Raw genomic sequence first — 20,393 nt, 5'->3', positions numbered from 1 at the left:
GGACTGCGGGTGGAGAGCTGCTGCGGAGACTAGCGGTAGTGAGGGGGGAGCCGCTGGGGGAGAACTGCTGGAGTGCTGGCATTGAACCGTGCACCTCGTTCCGGTCAGTGAACACCGGCAAGCACTCCCGGAGCACACCCATTTCCCGGAGCCAGAGCCAAGAACGGAAAACGGTGGATACTGCGTGGAGACGTGTTGCTAAGATCCGTGGTGTTGAGATCTAGCTGCGGGAGCGTCTTCCCTAGTGGCAAAAATGCACCGCCCTGATCTTGGACACAGCAGCCGAGCAGCGCAGAGGTGGAAGAGAAAGCAGGGGCGGAGGAGTGGAGAAAGCGAAAAATCGATGATGCTAGTAGGTCAGCAGGTCGGTATAAGATTGTTAATCATCCCCGCATATCCCATAGTTCTGCACCTCCCCTGTATCCTTGTAATCTGAGAAATCTGAGAAATTACAACAAAAGAAGTAGATCGCTAGCAGATTGTGCCGTGGCGCCGTGGCGGTGGCGGCCATAGCTGCATCTGGAAGTTTTCTGCTGACTCTTTTACGCTTCCAATCACTCACTTTTCGGCATTATGGGACGAGTTCCTCGACAAGAGAGACCGGTGGAACTGAAGTGAGCCGGATTTCATTTCTAATTTACCCCCTGGTAGCACTTGGCAGAATTAGGCTGCACTTCTGCATATCTAGTTAATAACTCGACAGCTCAGGCGAACTCCGCTTCAGGCGAGCCATCCTGCGATCCATCCTACCTGGAAAGGGAGAGAGTCGTGTCTGCCTAAGACCGGAGACCTGCCTATAGTACACTATAGGAAGGGTGGTGATAAGGTGTTCCGAAGAGGAGCCTGAAACTGGCTAAGGGCGATAGGTTCGCCAGACTGTCAGGAAGGCGGGCAGTAAGATACGAAGGCTTGAAAACAGGTGAAAGCTGTTGGAGGTTGGGTGTTCTAGCACTTAGTAGGTAGATAGGGGGAAATATCTCCGCTAATTCATCTTTCAGCCCCCCCTTAACGGCAAGGCGGTATGGTCTACAAAAGGCTATGGTCCCGCACTATACACATGAAAAAAGTGGGAACTGCACGATCTTCAGTCATCTATAAGAGCTCCTGTACAATGTCTCAAGCTGTAGCTTTGGTCCCGATAGAGAAATCCTTAATAACAAATTTCTTCTTACCTTCAGCGATATCGACTACAGATTTCGTAAGTAAGTCTTCTCAAGAGGATCAGACAAAACACTTCGCAATTAAAGTAAAAAGGAAAGCTGACATTATAAGTGAGGACCTAGCCTTCAGTGCCCTCCCATCTAAGGATGTCCCTCCCCAAAATGCTCTACCGTCAGTTCTTCAGAAAACATACGATTCCACATTGTCCCATGAGCACAAAGAGCTTGAGAATCTCTCGCTTATGAAAGGCCTTCCAGGGATATTCTCTAAAACGAAAATAAAGAAGGGCCCAACTCAAGTCGCACCAACTGATTTTACTCTACCGGACCTTAACCTTATCTCACCTACGCATCTCGAATCTAATAATGCTCAAAAACAATCCGTCCGTATATTATCAAGCACTCTGAGCAATTTGCTAGAGCTAGATCAAAATTTCTCTCAATCGACTGAGTTCCCGTCGTTTATTATGCCTCAATCAGTGCCCAGTCAAGATCCTGTATCTAATACTATTCTGTCTCTACAGAGAATTATGGACGCAATACTAACACTTCTGGAAAAGAATTTGTAAAATTTGGATCAGATCTTAGAAACTCAAACTGGAATTCTTCAATATCTCGTAGATAAAAAAAAGGAAAAAACAAATGGCTCAATCAAATTCACCAGTTAAAACGACACATATGCAAACTCTAAGCCCACAGCAAGAGGTGGGCAGAAAAGGGAAGTGTCATGTAACCGCCTTGGTCCCCTGTATTTCGCCAACGCTAGAAAAGGCGGAAAAGCAGAAGGGAAACCAAAGGGAAAAGTTCCAAATACAAAAAAATCAAAAAACGAATTTCCCAAATGGTGATGAAATTTATTTGCTTCGAAAACTATTAAAGACCCAGGACCAGGAAGAGAGAAGGGGAATGTTATCCAAAAATGAATATCTTTTTTCCCGATCTTTGTAGCCAAAAAACAAAAAACAGGTCTCTCCCCTTCTCGACCAACTGAAAGGAAACGGGAAGAGTCTAATCGGATCAAACTAATTTCTCTGGAACCAATAAGAACGACCCAAAAAAAAAAAAAGAACTATAAGTCTGGGAAAAAGAATAAACCAAAATTGTTGAAGAAAAGAGTGAAACGGAGAATTTCGAAAAGAGCATCGCGAAAAATAAAATTTCTCCAAGTAAGTTAAGCAGAATATGTTGAGGAAGAAACCAATTTCCCAAAGAGCAACGGATCATACAATACCTCTCCAAAAATCATCCTAATGGAAATAAAAGGCAGTAAAGCATTAAATCCGCCAGCTTTGAATTACTCTTCAAACTGCCCAAATCCAAAAGAACATATAACAGAGGGTAATGGTGACTTCCTAGATCCCAAGGAGGATCTCGAGGCCTTACGCCAAAATTTACTCGATTTCACAGATATATTCCCCAGTGGTAAATGTCCATTAAATCGAGGAAGAATAGTTGCATTGTTAAATAAGATTGGATCGCTTCATTCGTTAACCTCAGGAGAAATAAAATGAGTCTCTTGTCCAGATAAAACAACCTGTTCGGTGGCCCGTGTTGAGTTTTGGTCTAATGTCATCCCAGCTGTCATAATTAAAGAACAAAGTACTCTCCATAAAAATGGTTTCGATATTGCTATGGTTAAAAAGGCCAGCTCCGTATGTAAAGAGACCAAGGAAGTCAAAGGAATAAAAGGAACCTCTATTAATAACTTCAAACAACAGAGAACGGAAGGAAAAGAAAGGAAATCTGCGCAAGATATTCCTTTGCAGATCTCTATAAAAGATGGTGTTCGGCAAATTTCGGACGGATCAGATTCACGGCAAAAGCCGTATCTGGATGAAAATTCCTGGGCTTGGATTGCGGGATCTCTAATCAGGAATAAGTTGGGCAAAGATTTGAAACTGCCCTTTTAGCGCTAGGCATGTTATTACGTCATGGAACATTGCGGGAAAGACAACTGAAAAATTGCTTTTTATTCTGGAACATCCACCGTCTATCATATTACTCCAAGAAACATGGTCCACGATAACGTTCGCGCAAAAACAGCAGAGGCTTTCAGAAGGGGTCACGCAAAAGGAGGCCTAGCAATCTTAATGAGAGAAGAGATAGATTGGGACCCGGAGGAAATCGAGCTCTCACTCCCAAATGTCCAATGCATCAGCATTAAGTGCCGGAAAGAAAGATTGGAGTCTCTATCCGACATCTTACTTTTTAATATTTATTTTCCACCACGTACCTCAAAAGATCAAACCCTGATTAAAGCATTCAAGGAAATTGAATCAATACTAGAAGTAAGGGGATACCCTATGATGATTATGGCTCGGGACTTCAATGGTAAGATCTCAAAATTCACTAATCTATAACAGGGGGAAATCTCCATTTGAAGAAGCCTGCCAGATCCCAACTCCTGTTATTATTGCTGTGTTCCAAACTGTGCTTGATAAGTTTGTGAAGTCAAACGGCCAAAGTTTATATTGTGCTTTTATCGATTTCTCGACGGCGTTAGATAGTGTAGATCGTCCGACACTATGGAGAAAATTGGCTAAATTAGGGATACCCAAAGACCTCTTAACAATAATAATCTCCCTTCATACATCTACATGGTGCAGAGGTCAAATGGGGGGCGAAAAAGGCCTAACCAAACCCATCCCTTCGCGGTATGGGCTAAAACAAGGATGCTTACTAGCTCCCTTGTTATTTTCTATTTATATCAGCGATCTCCCAGGGCGTCTCTCTCAAGGAAAACATTTTCCCCCAAAATTAGCTCAAGTAGATATAATTTGCTTAATGTATGCAGATGATATCGTAATTCTTGACCAGACCCCGATAGGTTTACAAAGATCTCTGAATGAACTAAATCTTTATGCAACCGAAAACTTCCTGATGCCAAATATTAATAAAATTAAAGCACTCCACTTTAGTGGCAGAAGGAAGCCGTCAACCTCTACTTGGTCTTTAGGAGACAAACCAAAAGAGACTGTAAGTGAGTATGTGTATTTGGGTTGTACATTCACTTCTAACCTCCTAGATAAAAGCCCACCTTTGCCATCTAAACCAGAAGGCAGATTCCCATGTTGGGGCTTTACAGAGATTGTACCTTTCCACAGGAAGTAGACACTTCCACAGGAAGTAAACACTTTACTTCAATGCTGGAAGTTTACAGTATAAAAATCCCTCTGATTTTATCATATGCCATGGAGTATTCACAAATTAAAACATGGCAATCTCTAAAAGTAAAAGAAGGTATCATACTCCGTAAACTGATAAAAGTGGCACAGTCGGTCCCAGTTCAAGCCCTACGTCTCGAGCTATCAGTAACGGGAATCTTTGCCAGAGTAATATCTAATATTATCAGGTGGGCCTACAATTTACTACATGCAGCCCCAGGTACCTTAAGATATTTGTTAAAATTGGAGACTTTTAGAGAGGAAGCGTCTGGGTATACTTTTAATAAGAATATGGTACAGGCCTTGGAGGTCTCACAATGCACTGATGCACTTTTACAGGAGTGGTCCCCAGCACACCTGAAATTGTTTTTAAAACATTCGGCCCCTAGAATCAGTTTTGAATCTGATAAAGATCACTGCTGTCAACTGAAGCATTATAAACGGTTTGCTGAACAAAAAGAATTCAATACTTCTGTCCCTTACTTGCGTTTTCAATTAGAGCACTGCGTAAGCCGGTGTATTTTACTTTCACGCTTGGGTATACTCCCTTTAGCCACTTTTTTAGCTAGCTGGGATGGTTCTAATAACCTTAAAGGTTTATGTGAACTCTGCAAAGGTGGCCAACAAGACTTGTTCCTCGTTTATTAATCTGTTTTAATAAGAGCATAGTTAAGGCCCGATGACGTTATATAATCTCAATTCAATTAAAGTATAACCCTTTCTCTGCTCAAGATTTAATTACATTGTGTAACTTTCCGGTTAATGAGTATGTCTGTCATAATCTGTTTAAGTTTTTAAAAAGCTTTTTGAAGCTGTTTTAAGCAAGAAGTACAATTTGAAGATTTTATTTGACCAAATTCATTATAATGCTGTTTGAGTTGGTGGTTGAATATCGTCACTGACCATTTCGCAGTGTTTTAACTAAGCATTTTTATGAGTATTTAAAATTATTCTAAATTTTGTATTTGGTGATCTCAGTTGAGGTCTGGATCAAATAAAGTTTACTGTACTGTACATGCCACATACTTGCAGTCTACTCAATGCAACATAAATACACTCCACATAATACCACACAGTGCCACATAAATGTGCTACATAATTACACTGCGCTCAATGCAACATACACTCCAAACAATACCACTCAGTGCCATATAATTATATGCTACATAATTACACTACTCAATGCAACATAAATACACTACACATGATACCACTCAGTGCCACATAATTAAACGCCTCATACTTACACTCTACTCAATGCAACACAAATACACTCAACATAATACCACACAGTGCCACATAAATATATGCAACATAATTACACTGCACTCAATGCAACATACACTCCAAATAATACCACTCAGTGCCACATAATTACATGCCACACACTTACACTCTACTCAATGCAACATAAATACATTCCACATAATACCACACAGTGCCACATACTTGTATGCTACTTAATTACACTGCACTCTATGTAAAATACACTCCAAGTACCATTCAGAGCCACATAATTACACACCACATAATTACACTCTACTGAATGCAACATACACTCCACAAAATACCACTCACTGCCACATAATTATATGTTACATAATTACACTGCACTCCACGCCACATAGACTCCAAATAATACCACTCAGTGCCACATAATTACACGCCACACAATTACACTCTACTGAATACAACATACACTCCCCATAATACCCCTCAGTGCCACATAATTACACGCCACCTAGTTACACGTTACTCAATGCAACATAAATACACTCCACATAATACCACATAAATGTGCTACATAATTACACTGCACTCAATGCAACATACACTCCAAACAATACCACTCAGGGCCATATAATTATATTCTACATAATTACACTCTACTCAATGCAACATAAATACACTCCACATAATGCCACTCAGTGCCACATAAGTACACACCTCATACTTACACTCTACTCAATGCAACATAAATACACTCCACATAATACCACACAGTGCCACATAGGTATATGCTACATAATTACACTGCACTCAATGCAAGATACAGTCCAACTACCACTCAGAGCCACATAATTACACACCACATAATTACACTCTACTGAATGCAACATACACTCCACAAAATACCACTCAGTGCCACATAATTATGTTACATAATTACACTGCACACCACGCCACCTAGACTCCAAATAATACCACTCAGTGCCACATAATTACACGCCACACAATTACACTCTACTGAATACAACATACACTCCCCATAATACCCCTCAGTGCCACATAATTACACGCCTCATACTTACACTCTACTCAATGCAACACAAATACACTCAACATAATACCACACAGTGCCACATAAATATATGCAACATAATTACACTGCACTCAATGCAACATACACTCCAAATAATACCACTCAGTGCCACATAATTACATGCCACACAATTACACTCTACTGAATACAACATACACTCCCCATAATATCACTCAGTGCCACATAATTACATGCTTCATACTTACACTCTACTCAATGCAACATAAATACATTCCACATAATACCACACAGTGCCACATACTTATATGCTACTTAATTACACTGCACTCTATGTAAAATACACTCCAAGTACCATTCAGAGCCACATAATTACACACCACATAATTACACTCTACTGAATGCAACATACACTCCACAAAATACCACTCAGTGCAACATAATTATGTTACATCATTACACTGCACTCCACGCCACATAGACTCCAAATAATACCACTCAGTGCCACATAATTACACGCCACACAATTACACTCTACTGAATACAACATACACTCCCCATAATACCCCTCAGTGCCACATAATTACACGCCACCTAGTTACACTTTACTCAATGCAACATAAATACACTCCACATAATACCACATAAATGTGCTACATAATTACACTGCACTCAATGCAACATACACTCCAAACAATACCACTTGGGGCCATATAATTATATTCTACATAATTACACACTACTCAATGCAACATAAATACACTCCACATAATACCACTCAGTACCACATAGGTATATGCTACATAATTACACTGCACTCAATGCAAGATACAGTCCAAGTACCACTCAGTGCCACATAATTACACACCACATAATTATACTCTAATGATGCAACATACACTCCACACAATATCAGTCAGTGCCACATAATTGTTACATAATTACACTGTACTCAATGCAACATACACTCCAAATACCACTCAGTGCCACATAATTACACGCCACATACTTACACTCTACTCAATGCAACAAAAAATACACAACATAATACCACACAGTGCCACATAATTATATGCAACATAATTACACTGCACTCAATGCAACATACACTCCAAATAATACCACTCAGTGCCACATAATTACACGCCACACAATTACACTCTACTGAATACAACATAACCTCCCCCTAATACCACTCGGTGCCACATAATTATATGCTACATGATTACACTGCACTCAATGCACCATAAATACACTCCACATAATACCACTCAGTGCCGCATAATTACACGCCTCATACTTACTCTACTCAATGCAACATAAATACATTCCACATAATACCACCCAGTGCCATATAATTACATGCCACATACTTACACTCTACTCAATGCAACATAAATACACTCCACATAATACCACACAGTGCCACATAATTATATGCTACATAATTACACTGCACTCCATGCAACATAAACTCCAAATAATACCACTCAGTGCCACATAATTACACGCCACACAATTACACTCTACTGAATACAACATACACTCCCCATAATACCACTCAGTGCCACATAATTATACTCTACTCAATGCAACATAAATACACTCCACATAATACCACTCATTGCCATATAACTACACGCCTCATACTTACACTCTACTCAATGCAACATAAATACATTCCACATAATGCCACACAGTGCCACATATTTATATGCTACTTAATTACACTGCACTCTATGTAAGATACACTCCAAGTACCATTCAGAGCCACATAATTACACACCACATAATTACTCTACTGAATGCAACATACACTCCACACAATACCACTCAGTGCCACATAATTATATGTTACATAATTACACTCCATGCCACATACACTCCCCATAATACCACTCCGTGCCACATAATTAAACACCACATAATTATACTCTATTCAATGCAACATAAATACATTCCACACAATACCACTCAGTGCCATTAAATTATATGCTACATAATTACACTGCACTCAATGCAACATACACTCCAAATACCACATAATTACATGCCACCTAGTTACACTCTACTCAATGCAACTTAAATACACTCCACATAATACCACTCAGTGCCATATAACTACACGCCTCATACTTACACTCTACTCAATGCAACATAAATACATTCCACATAATACCATACAGTGCCACATACTTATATGCTACTTAATTACACTGTACGCTATGTAAGATACACTCCAAATACCACTTAGTGCCACATAATTACACGCCACATAATTACACTCTACTGAATACAACATACACTCCCCATATTACCACTCAGTGCCACATAATTACACTCTTCTCAATGCACCATACACTCCACACAATACCACTCAGAGCAACATAATTATATGCTACACAATTACACTGCACTTAATGCAAAATGCACTCCACACCATGACACAATTTCACTTAGCATAATTTTACAGAATACCACAGTTCCAGGCCACACAATTCAAGTCCACACATTTCCAATACACACCGCATAATTACACACCAAACAACATATTTCAACCCCAAAACTCCACAATCCACAACGTACCACCTATCCACCCCATATAGTGTCACCATCTGAGCACCAAACATCATTCACCACCACCATTTTGCATCCGCGCACCACTTAAGAATCACGTCAATCTGCCCTTGGAGTCTGGCATCTGTTGATTCTCCCCTAGTGTCAGTCCGCTGCTCGTGTTCTAATTAAATTACTGTTTTCAAACATCCACTCGCCCGTTGTTCATGTCCCGCTCTCCCATAACAAAAACATAACAAACCAGCATGAGAACAGGCAGGAAGTAGTTGCCAGCAGTGCAAGCACAAAAAAGTAGAAGACAATTTTTAGGTTAAAATCTTTTTTTAATCCGGTTTTTCAGTTGCATATAATGCCTTTGTTTGTTTAAAGGTAACAAAAATGCTTAACACGTTTTATTGTAAGTTTTGAACATAATGCAAAGCAGCCACAATGCTCTACAACATAGCCAAAAGTTCTTGCTAAACACATAAGGCACCAAAGGCGAGACCTATTGGCTATGCCAATGCTTTTTTGTTTTAGGCATAGCATCCAAAAGCGGGGTTTACATTAAAAAGATACCAAAAGTTGACTCTGGGTTTCCTGAGATTGTTGGAAATTTCTCAAATTCATGATGAAGAGTGGATAATGCATATGCCTTTCAGTAATACAATGTGGATTAATTGTGTTTTCTTTTTGTATATTTGCACAGTTGGATCTTTGTGTCCAACCCAATGATTGGGTTCCATTGAGCAAGTTATACTCTAACAGTGGAGCCATCGACGAGGATGACATACTGAGTAAATGTCTCTGCTCAGAAATTTAACTACAATTTTGTTTTCACCTTACCAGAGACACTAAATGCCATCAATTCATGCATTTTTGCCCCTACCAGGGGCCAATACAGGATCCCAAATGATATATTTTAATTCAACACAGAGGTGTGGGGACCGTACATAAATATTATATTCAATGCCATATTATTGGGTCTTAAGATTCCACCCTTGTGGAAGATCGCCGAGATCCTGTAAATATATAAGAAAGGGGATAGGCCAAGGCCGGCAAACTATAGCCCTATTAGTTTGAGCAATTCACAAAACATTATTTTGCATAATTGATAATAATGTAATGCATTGATATAACCTCTTTCATTAAAATACATTTTCAAAATATTTTTAAGTACCTCCATTATTACTCTAGAGGGAATAAACTGGCTGAGCAGCACAGCACGAGGTATTCAAAGGTTGTTATGAAGTTTGCTGGATGGTTGGAAATCCACGCAGTACATTTGAGGGTTGAAAAACAGGTTATTAAACTGAACACAATCTAATTAATTTTCCAGGCTTGCTAATCTTGGGAATGGAGAACGGACAAAGATTTTAGTTTTTCTTCTTCTGTGCAAAAACAAACGGGGATGTTTGACTCTGAAGATGTAAATGGTTTAATGATCGGATTGTTTGGCCAAACTGCAAAGTAATTGAAATGATCAGGATTAAATATTTGAAAATTCTAATATTGCAAAATATTTTTTTTTACAAGGAAAAAATGTTTCCAAATGCGACACCCTGAAAGAAAAAGAAGAATGCTGAGTGGGCGTACCAAGGAGCAGACCACCTCCATGACTGGTGTCGATGTGAACTTCCTTGACCCTCCAGGACTGTCGTTTTATGTACCACAGACACCACAGATCAGTCCGGTTTTTTCTTGGTCCTTACCAAAGAGTGTAATCAGCCAGCGTGTGGACCATGGAACATCTTGCACTACTTTGGAAAACTGGGCTACCCTGCAGAGCAAAAAGGGAGCTGTAAGTCAACAAGCTAGGCTAAGCTCAGGGCTCCCTCTGGTGGAAAGGCAAGAATGTGAACATATTTGTCGAGACTCTACTACCTATAGCCTTTTCAGCTCATGCCCTACACTAATGGAAAGTAGCCTGAGGAATGATCAGGAACAGGAATGCCCGCAAGGGGAACAAACTTGCTCTAAGAGACATAATTCCTCTATGAATAGCCAGTTGGACTCAGCCCTTTTGCAAACTCCTCAAGAGTCTACTATTCCAGATGATACTTCTTTGGATGGCATGAGGCCAACAAGACAAGAGGGACATTGTTCAGTTCTCTCTGAAAGAAGTCCTCTGCACTGTTTGTGGCGTTCAACAACTAGTATCCTGAGTCGGAATTCCTTGCTGCGAATAAGTCAACAGAGTAGACTTGCTGATATTCCCAACCAAAATAGGTGTACGGAATCTGAGCCTGTGCCCGGGACTCCTAGAGCGTCATCTATGACTGCTGTGAATTTGGAGGGGAACAGCTTAACAGGACAGTCTGCTGTTCACTTGCCAAAAACACGCGACCTGCTTTCTCCAAAGGCCTGGTTTATCTTCCTAGGAAATGGTCCTTTGACTGACAGTGCCAGAAGTTGCAAGAAAAACATCAACAATGTGACCAGTTTGGATTCTGGAGTAGATATCCTTGAGCTCCAGTTGCGGCAGGAACAAAATATAAACAAAGGCTGTGCTGGAATGCTGGTCCCCCAGCAAGGAACCCTAGAACATTCCAGAACTTCAGAGGCAAGGTGCAGCTTCGAAGTTGAAGAACTACATTGCAGCGGCCCTATAGATAATTCAGATACCAAGAAAATGGAAGAAAAGGAGCCAGGGTTTGAAGTGCAGATTTCACATACTGAGGCTGTTTTAAAGTTGAATGAAGTACTTTATGAGAACAAGAGAAGCCAGTGGCAAAAAATAGAGGAGAGACCTTTAATGGGGATCTACTGAACGAATAGCTTAAAGGGCTCATTTTCAGATCGACTTGGACAGGCTAGGACATCATTCAGGGGTATCCTGCTTACATCAAGTAGCCTGCATAAGGGTGAGAGAAACAAGATTCTAGATATGCTTTCCTATGCACCGTTTGGCTTCACAAGTACAGATATAATTCCTGTACTGTATTTAATATTTTGTCTGTACACGTGGGACGATCTGCTCAAACATAATTTTCTAAATGGTTATATAGGCATTTTTATGGTTTGAGTTTTCTATGGGGGTTGTTTTTTTTTTTGTTTATTTAATTGCCACTGAACATTTATCAAAATCACTAACTTTGTGAAAATCCATTAATGTCTCACAAGCAAACTTCTTTAGCACAACGAATGCCATCAACAAGTCTGGATACTGAGGGTGCTTCCAGCGAAGCCTTTGTTCTGAAATCAGTCTTGGAGAATTGTAGCTTTCGTACCAGAGTTGCTGGATTTTAAACCACATTCAAGATATACCTGCCATTGATTGGGGATTTTGTTTGCTATACTAAAGGTCCAAGCTTCCATAGTACAGTCATAATAGTCTTTTTTTGGGATCATTCTTTGTCTTTTATTTGGGGCAATGACTAAATGTATCTTAAACATCTGTAAATATTAACTTATGATTTTAATAAACTATTTCTAACTGACCAAATGTAGTTTTTGATCAAATGCTTTGTTTGCGTGTCTTGTTCACATTGTGAATTGAGTCCTTCAAAGGTACTTAAATTACTATGGAATAGGTGTGTCAAATTATTAACATGCTAGCATTTTTCCCTGAGGTTTATCATCTAAAATTAACAAGCATTAGCAAAGTTAATAGGTCTCAGCAGTCGGGGAGCTATAGACATTGGCAATGTTAATGCATATGTGCATTTTAACAAAACCAGCCCCAGTGCTGTACACACATGCAGTAAGATTGACAATGCCTATAACTCTCGGATTGCCAAAACCTACTTTCTTTGCCAATGCTTGTTGTTTTAGTGATTTTGTTTTGAAACCTAGCGATAGGACAGTAGCTCCAGTACAGGATTGGAGGAATGTTTCTCCTTTATATGTGCAACCAATAATGGGCCTAGATTGTCTAAAGATGTTTGTTATTTGCTGCCTAGTGGTTCCTCTCCCTATAGCTGTTGTCACTCAAATCAGGATGCAGCGGATGTGACTAGAACAGAACAAGAGGCTTTTTTGCTGGATAAGTCCCCTAAACCTCAGCAGTACTGTCCTCTATCAGGCCTAGACATCTGTCACAGAAGGAATGATATAGCAGTCCAACCAGTTCCCTACCAAGCCTAGACCTATCTGTCAAATAAAGGATGACAGACAGAAAGGCATCCCATGGCGCAGAGCCCAGGCAAGGCATGGGCAGTGTGGGCAGCTGCCCAGGTCCCTTAGTCAGCTCTCCAACAAAGGGCCCACAACAATGCGACAGTCAAACCATGGCGTGAAAGGTGACACCTTGAAAGGGCCCACCTTAGGAGGCCTCCCTCCCCTGGCCTCACTGCTATGGTGTAGGAAGGGGAACCAGAGGGGAGGGGGGCCCCTATTCCCAGTTGCAGGAAGACACATTCCTCCGGTTTGTCCAGCAATTAAGCCTCCACCCTCCATCCACACAGAGACACAGCAGGATGGCTATTGCCCTGCTGCTTGACTCCCTGGTAGTAATAACCCTCTCTGGAGATTAGCCCTTGATGAGCGGTTAAGAGGGGCTTGTAGGTGGCTGAGAGGGAGGGGTTGCAGCTTCAGGAGTAGATGCAAACAGCCCTGAATGTGTCACATCTATGCAATTTAAAGGGGTCTCGCACATTCTCTTTCTTCCCAGGCCCCCGGAAATCCTAGAACAGGCCCTGCCACAGCGCCCTAGTACATCAGGATCTCTCTTCTCTCCCTCCACATATTCTTGTTTCCTTCGTTCCCAGATTTACATGACCCTCAAAAGTTATCAATGCAAGGGCTGCAGTCAACACGGTGAGTACGTTAGTAAATACTGAAAGTTGATTGACGGCCCCAGAGACCTAACTAACTAGAGTCAAAATTTGTTTTGGGGGGGGGGGCTAATAAAGGTTTTGGGGGACTAATTCTTCCAGCAATAGGCAGAGTGGAGATGCAGGGGCTCTAAGAAGGGGTGAAGGAACAACAAAGCCTCATTGACAAGTAAATGTTCTTTTAAAGGCCGGTGAAGTACTCTGGTGCGGCTGCAATATGACGGGCGCCAGACCAGCCAGCCCCCAGCAGCTCAAAAACTGTGTGTGTGTGTGCCCGGGAAGCCGTCTTAGCCAGGGCTGACACACAGAAGGGGGGGGGCTGAAGCCCTTTGAGCCCTATGGGCTTTGCGTGACTGGGCGCCCCAACTGTGGCGTAGCAAGGTCAGGTGGTACCCAGTGCGGAACATTTCTTGTCACCCCCGCCCACATAAAAATTATTAAAATACGGTAAAAAAATTGTTACACCTATTTTTGCCATTTTGTCACCCCCCTCAGTGCCATTTTGTCTCTCCCCTCAGCCTGCACCCACGGCACCCCCTTCCTACGCCACTGTGCCCCAACACAAGGTAACAGCCCCACTCTGATTACCCTCGCACAATACCAAAATCTTTCCCACCAAGGCTCACATGAAATACGGGGGCGCTAGAGGGCACGCAAGCGGAATGGCTGCCTAGGCTGGTAGATCCCGTGCCTCGACAAGTGATCCTACACGTATCCTGCGCCACAAGGTGTTGTTCCAGTCTATGAAGCCAGCAAAAGGTGTAGGACGGTGACCTCCACACTCGACCCGAGTTTGACGCTGCTGTGAGCTGTGGGGCCAGAGATATTGCCGCTTCTATCTGCACCGGAGATAGCCTGGTCCTTGAGGGCGCCTGGACCCGGCTGCAGTGCACTACGAAACACCGCGGCTGGCCACGAGGGGCTGGGCCACGTCCTTCATCATCCGCCCGGAGCTGCGACTGTGCCTGGACGAAGGACCGACGGTTGGGGACAGGGTGCGGGGGCCTCGTCTACCCCCCCTCTCCTGCCATCACGGACTGCTGGCCTCCGGCGCCTGGACCGCGGGTAAGCCGGCTCTCCCGCCGGGAGCGGGTTGAGCGGTGTAGCGCTTCTCGTGTGTCTGGGGGACGGGCGGAGCTCCGGGTCTCACGGCAGGGGAGCGGAAGCCGTGCAGTGATTCAGTGCGGCGGTGGGACTCCTCACCCTTACTCCCCGGGCAGAAGGAACCGCAAAGCCCAGACTAACCGGGAGACGCCCGGACTTCACCGGCTGCACCCGGTGTGCTACTCGGCCGTCGGCCCGCCTCCTAGCTGCATAGAGGCTTGGGCCAGCTCCCTCGTGACTGCTGTTTCCTAGACATTCTGGCCCCCACTGCTCACTGCGCCCCAGCATTACAGAGAGGACACTGTGGGACCGGAGAGGGGCTGGAGCACTGCGCCCTTCCCCCGACAGTGACTGCAATCTATCCTCGACGTCCTCGTCGGGGGCCTCCATAACTCTGTGTCTGGCTGGCCCACCGGCTGACTATCTACTTACCTGCCTGGACATCCTGTTCATATACCCTACTGAAGGCGATAGCGTCAGCTGGATACCACGACCATCATGGGGCGCCCGGACAACCGCCAAGCAAAATTGAGTTTTGAAGGCACCAAAAAAGGCGCCAAATCAGTGCCCACCGGTCCCGGTCCTAGCGGGGCCCCTTCGAGGGCCGTTACGCCCCCGTCAGCTGACTTGGACCTCCACAGCCTTTTTCAGGAGATGAGGCAAGGGTTCGCAACTGTTGTTGAAAAAGTGGACGGTGTCACTGCACGGCTGGACGCGCTGGTCCACAAGGTGGATCGCCATGAGGAGCGACTGACGGCCGTGGAACAACGTGTCTCTGATGGTGCGGACGTTTCCGCGACACACACAACGCAACTAGCCCGAATGGACAATCTGCTTCGCGTTATAGCGGCTAAAAATGAGGACTTAGAAGCCCGCAGCCGCCGGAACAACATACGCATCACGAATGTGCCGGAATCCAGAGACACAGGCAGAATGGAGCTATACGTCGAGAAGATGCTTAAGGGATCAATCGGTGACGACGCTTTCTCACCCCAATTCATTGTTGAACGAGCACACCGGTCTTTAGCGCCTATGCCGAAACCTGGATTGCCACCCCGGCCCATCATAGCTAAACTGTTGAACTATCGAGACCGGGACACTGCATTGAGGGCGGCCCATACTCAGCGCTCGCTGAATTATAATGGTATTGCGTTTTCCATATATCCGGACTTTACCCCGATGGTGCAGGAGGAACGACGCAAATTTCTCCCAGTGAAAAAGAAGTTGCGTGAGGCACAGGTAGATTATGCCCTCCTGTATCCGGCAAAGCTGCGGATCACGCATCAGGGCACACAGCGCTTCTTCACGAATCCGCAGAAGGCTGAGGACTTCTTAAAATCGCTCAGGAGAGCACGCAGAGAAGAACGGGAAGCTGAGGCGGAGGTATCTGACGAGGACTTGCCGCCGGCACAGAATGCTCCTTGAATACCCGTGCGGACTATGTTAGATATTTCCTTTCTACGTACTACATGACGTCCATCATCCTACCTGCGGACGCTGCATTGAATACCTGCTTCGAACCTGCGAGGATGCAACACACCTGTGGTAACGTACATCGAGGCCCACTCTCTAGGCCCTATGATCTGCCGAGGGCGGTACAGATGGGAGCTATGGACCGAGAGGGTGCTGTGCACACTCTATGCCTAACCCCTACAGGGTGTTCCCCCTGAGACTACTACTGTTTTTTTTGTTGTTGTTGTTGCAGAGACTGGGAGGGGATGGATGGATGGGGGGGGGGGGGGGCTCATCGGCTACTGGCATGATTGGGATGCTGGGGTGGGAGGGGGGGTTGGTTGTTTTAAGACGAGGCAACTATCACTCAGACTGGGTATGCAGATTGTGCGCCAGATTATGCATCTGGCTTGGTGGAATGCTTTTGAACTGCACCTATTGCATTGGTTGGTACTATCATTTTTGCTATTGAACTACTTATGGTTACTCTGAATGTTAACTCTCAATTGACGATTATGTCTTGGAATGTTCGTGGTCTAAATAATGCTAAGAAGTGTCGCAGTGTACTAGCCTATCTGGATAGACATCATGTACAGGTCGCCATGATACAGGAAACCCACTTGCCGCCATGTACTAAACCTACTTTTGCGAGTAGATGGGCTGGAGACCGAGTATTCTCCTCGTATTCCACATATGCGAGAGGAGTAGCTATTATTGTAGCCCGCAATGTTCCGTTTTATAAATGTGGGGAACTGATGGATGGGGAGGGGCGGTATGCATTAATGTGGGGCAGGCTGGGACGAGGTACCTTCACATTTGCTATTGCATATGCACCGAATACGGATGACCCTACCTTCTTCTCTGCACTATGGGGCAAGATCATGGCTATAGGATCACGTCACGTCATCTGGGGAGGTGATTTCAACCTGGCGATAGTGCCTCACCTAGATAGGGCGGATGGGATATGCACTTACAAACCTAGAGCGCGCGAGGCGCTGGAGGGGGTGCTTACAGAGGGCGAACTGGTTGATGCTTGGAGACACTTGCACCCAATCAGGAGGGAAGGCACACACTTTACGTCTCACACGGGAACGTGGGCACGCCTGGATTATATTCTTGTCACCAAAGAGATAGCATCAACATTGAAAGGGGGAATGCACTTACCTAGGACATACTCTGACCACAGCCCTGTCATGCTTCGACTCCACATTCCGGGATGGGATAACCCTAGACCACACTGGAGACTCCGCCCTAACATATTGCTTGACACTGTATTCCGAACTGAACTAGGTGAAGAGATAGCTGCTTTTTTCCCTAGAAATAGGGGCTCTGTGGACTCGGTAGAACACATATGGGAGGCTTTTAAGGTCACCATCAGGGGATACTGCATCTCTAAGAGTTGTGGAGTCCTACGCGACATACTCCGCACTATTGGCACATTGGAGGGAGAGCTGCGGGACTTGGAATGCCGGATGGTGGAGGACACTGACTCTACACTACATGCAACTTTCAGGGAGACACTTTCTAGGTATGAGGAAGAGGTCTCCAGGGAAACCAATTCTCGTGGTAAACACTGGCAGGCCAGGAAATACTGCGAAGGGGATCGACCTGGGAAGGTACTTGCACTGCTCACTCAGGCTCCTAAGGGTCGCAATGTTATTGTTGAACTCAAGGATACATCCGGCACCACAATTAGGGACTCGTATGAAATCCTCAATACGTTCACTACACACTATCACGCGTTATACACCTCTGTCACGGGCTCCGAAGCGTCCTATACCGGTTATTTAAAGGATGTGGCGCTCTGCTGGCTCAGCGATGGGGATAGAGCGTTCCTGGCGGCACCTTTCGAACTTGACGAGATCCGTGATGCCATTATGTCCCTTCAGAATGGTAAAGCCCCTGGGCTAGATGGCATCCCTGACGAGTTTTACAAAGCCTATATTGATATAATGGCTCCCGTGTTACGCGAGGTATACTCGGAGTCCCTTAGTGATGGCATTCTTCCTGGCTCCATGCGTGAAGTGGTTATCACTTCTCTTCTGAAACCCGGTAAGGACCCCTGCTCCTGCGACTCTTATCGCCCCCTTTCCCTCCTGAACTGTGATGTAAAAATTCTCGCTAAGGTTCTGGCTACCCGGTTGTCCTTACTGATGACTCGAATCGTGCTACCGGATCAATCTGGCTTCGTGGCTGGCTGGTCTACCTCACACAATCTTCGTACCCTGTTCTCTCTCCTGCGCACTGTTCATCCTGACATACCTATCGCAGCCATCTTCCTGGATGCGACTAAAGCCTTCGACTCTGTCGAATGGCCCTACCTCTTTTCGGTGTTGGCTAGCATGGGATTCCCGCCTTTGTTTCTATCTTGGGTTCGTCTGCTTTATACTCACCCCACGGTGAGAATATTGATCAACGGTCGCCTGTCGCAACCTATTGACATCACCAGAGGCACGCGCCAGGGCTGTCCACTCTCTCCCTTACTGTTTGCCATAGCGGTTGAGCCTCTCGCCTGTCACCTGCGTCAACTACATCGAGACGGGGCGGTACAGTGCCTACAGCGACAAATCGACGTATCCCTTTATGCTGACGACATTACCATATATGTTAAACACCCCGAGATACACCTGAATCCCTTACTCAGAGAGTTCATCATGTTTGGCGGGATGTCAGGGGTGCACATCAATTGGTCTAAATCCCAACTCTTCCCCTTGACGGCTGCGGTGGAGGACTTTCCTCTTGACTACCCATTGGAGTGGTGCCGGACGGATCTCCGATACCTGGGAATCCGTATATCCCGGGATAGGGAGGAGACACTGCGATCTAATTATGGAGTGGCTATCACCAAGCTGACCTCCACTGTGGATCGTTGGATCACCCTACCGCTTTCCATGGCTGGCAGAGCATCCCTTATCAAAATGGTTATTCTCCCCCGTTTTCTCTACCTCTTCCTTAACATTCCCTACTTCCCGGGCGCCTTTTTCTTTCAGACACTGAAGAAGGAAGTGTGTAGGCTTTTTTGGGGAGGCAAGCACCCCCGGCTTAAATGGTCCACGCTTACCCTACCCTATGATAAAGGGGGCTTCGATATCCCTGATTTTTTGGAGTATTATCTATGTGCGCAGGCGCACTACGCTTACCACTGGATGACTCCCACGCCTTTTATGCCACATATAGCGGTAGAAGACTGGATAGTACACCCCCTTCCACTAAGTGGACTACTCCATTGTCCGGAATCGTCCATCACCACGCCGAACACCTCGGTATCATGCACAATGGATGCATGGCGCCGGATAGCGAAACGTTTGTCCTGCCCCCTACCCTACTCACCGAAACTGCCGCTTACCTACCACCCTAATCTCACCCTACTGTGGGAACAGGGTTTTCGTAACCTCTGTGCAAAGATAAATGTCTCCTGCTGGGGCACCTGTTTGCTGACGGGAGCTTCAAAACGGCAGACCTTTTCTTCGCGGCGCATGCCCGCACTCCCTTAGACTTGTTTTATTATGTGCGATTACGTGCGGGGATGAGGGACATCTTACCTTCTTTCCCTAATGAACCTGAGGCTCTACCTCCCCTTCATTTCTTGCTATGCTCCCAAGATGGGACTCATTTGGTCTCTGGCCTCTATCGCCAACTCAGGAGCGCGGCCATGATGCCAGACTCTAGTGCTCGGTCGCGCTGGTCCGCTGAGCTGGCCACTGACGTCACGGACGAACAATGGTTATACTGTTGTGCGCTCACCTCCCGCATATCTGCCAGCAGCAGATTGAAAATCATACATTACAAATTTCTACAGCGAATGTACTATACGCCAGTTAAAAAGCATAGATTTGGTCTGGCAGAGGATGATCGCTGCACGCGTTGTCATGCTGCTCATGCGGATATGTTGCATCTTGCC

At 44.7% G+C, this 20,393-nt stretch overlaps 1 protein-coding gene across 2 annotated transcripts in view; it reads left to right on the top strand.

The window, feature by feature from the left end:
* LOC144773785 (protein FAM171A1-like) overlaps window positions 1-12,595 on the top strand; it is a 155,042-nt gene extending 142,447 nt beyond the window's left edge. For both annotated transcript variants that reach the window (XM_078658896.1, XM_078658899.1), the window contains exon 3: window positions 10,698-12,595. In XM_078658896.1, the coding sequence (XP_078515022.1) occupies window positions 10,698-11,931 (1,234 nt within the window). In that variant the 3' untranslated portion in view covers window positions 11,932-12,595. The remainder of the gene's footprint in view (window positions 1-10,697) is intronic.
* The last annotated feature ends 7,798 nt before the right edge of the window (window positions 12,596-20,393 follow it).

This window comes from Lissotriton helveticus, chromosome 1_1 (assembly GCF_964261635.1).
Source record: "Lissotriton helveticus chromosome 1_1, aLisHel1.1, whole genome shotgun sequence".
NCBI classification, from domain to species: Eukaryota; Metazoa; Chordata; class Amphibia; order Caudata; family Salamandridae; genus Lissotriton; species Lissotriton helveticus.
Note: the sequence above shows the minus strand (reverse complement) of the source record. Positions and strands in the feature narration are given on the sequence as shown.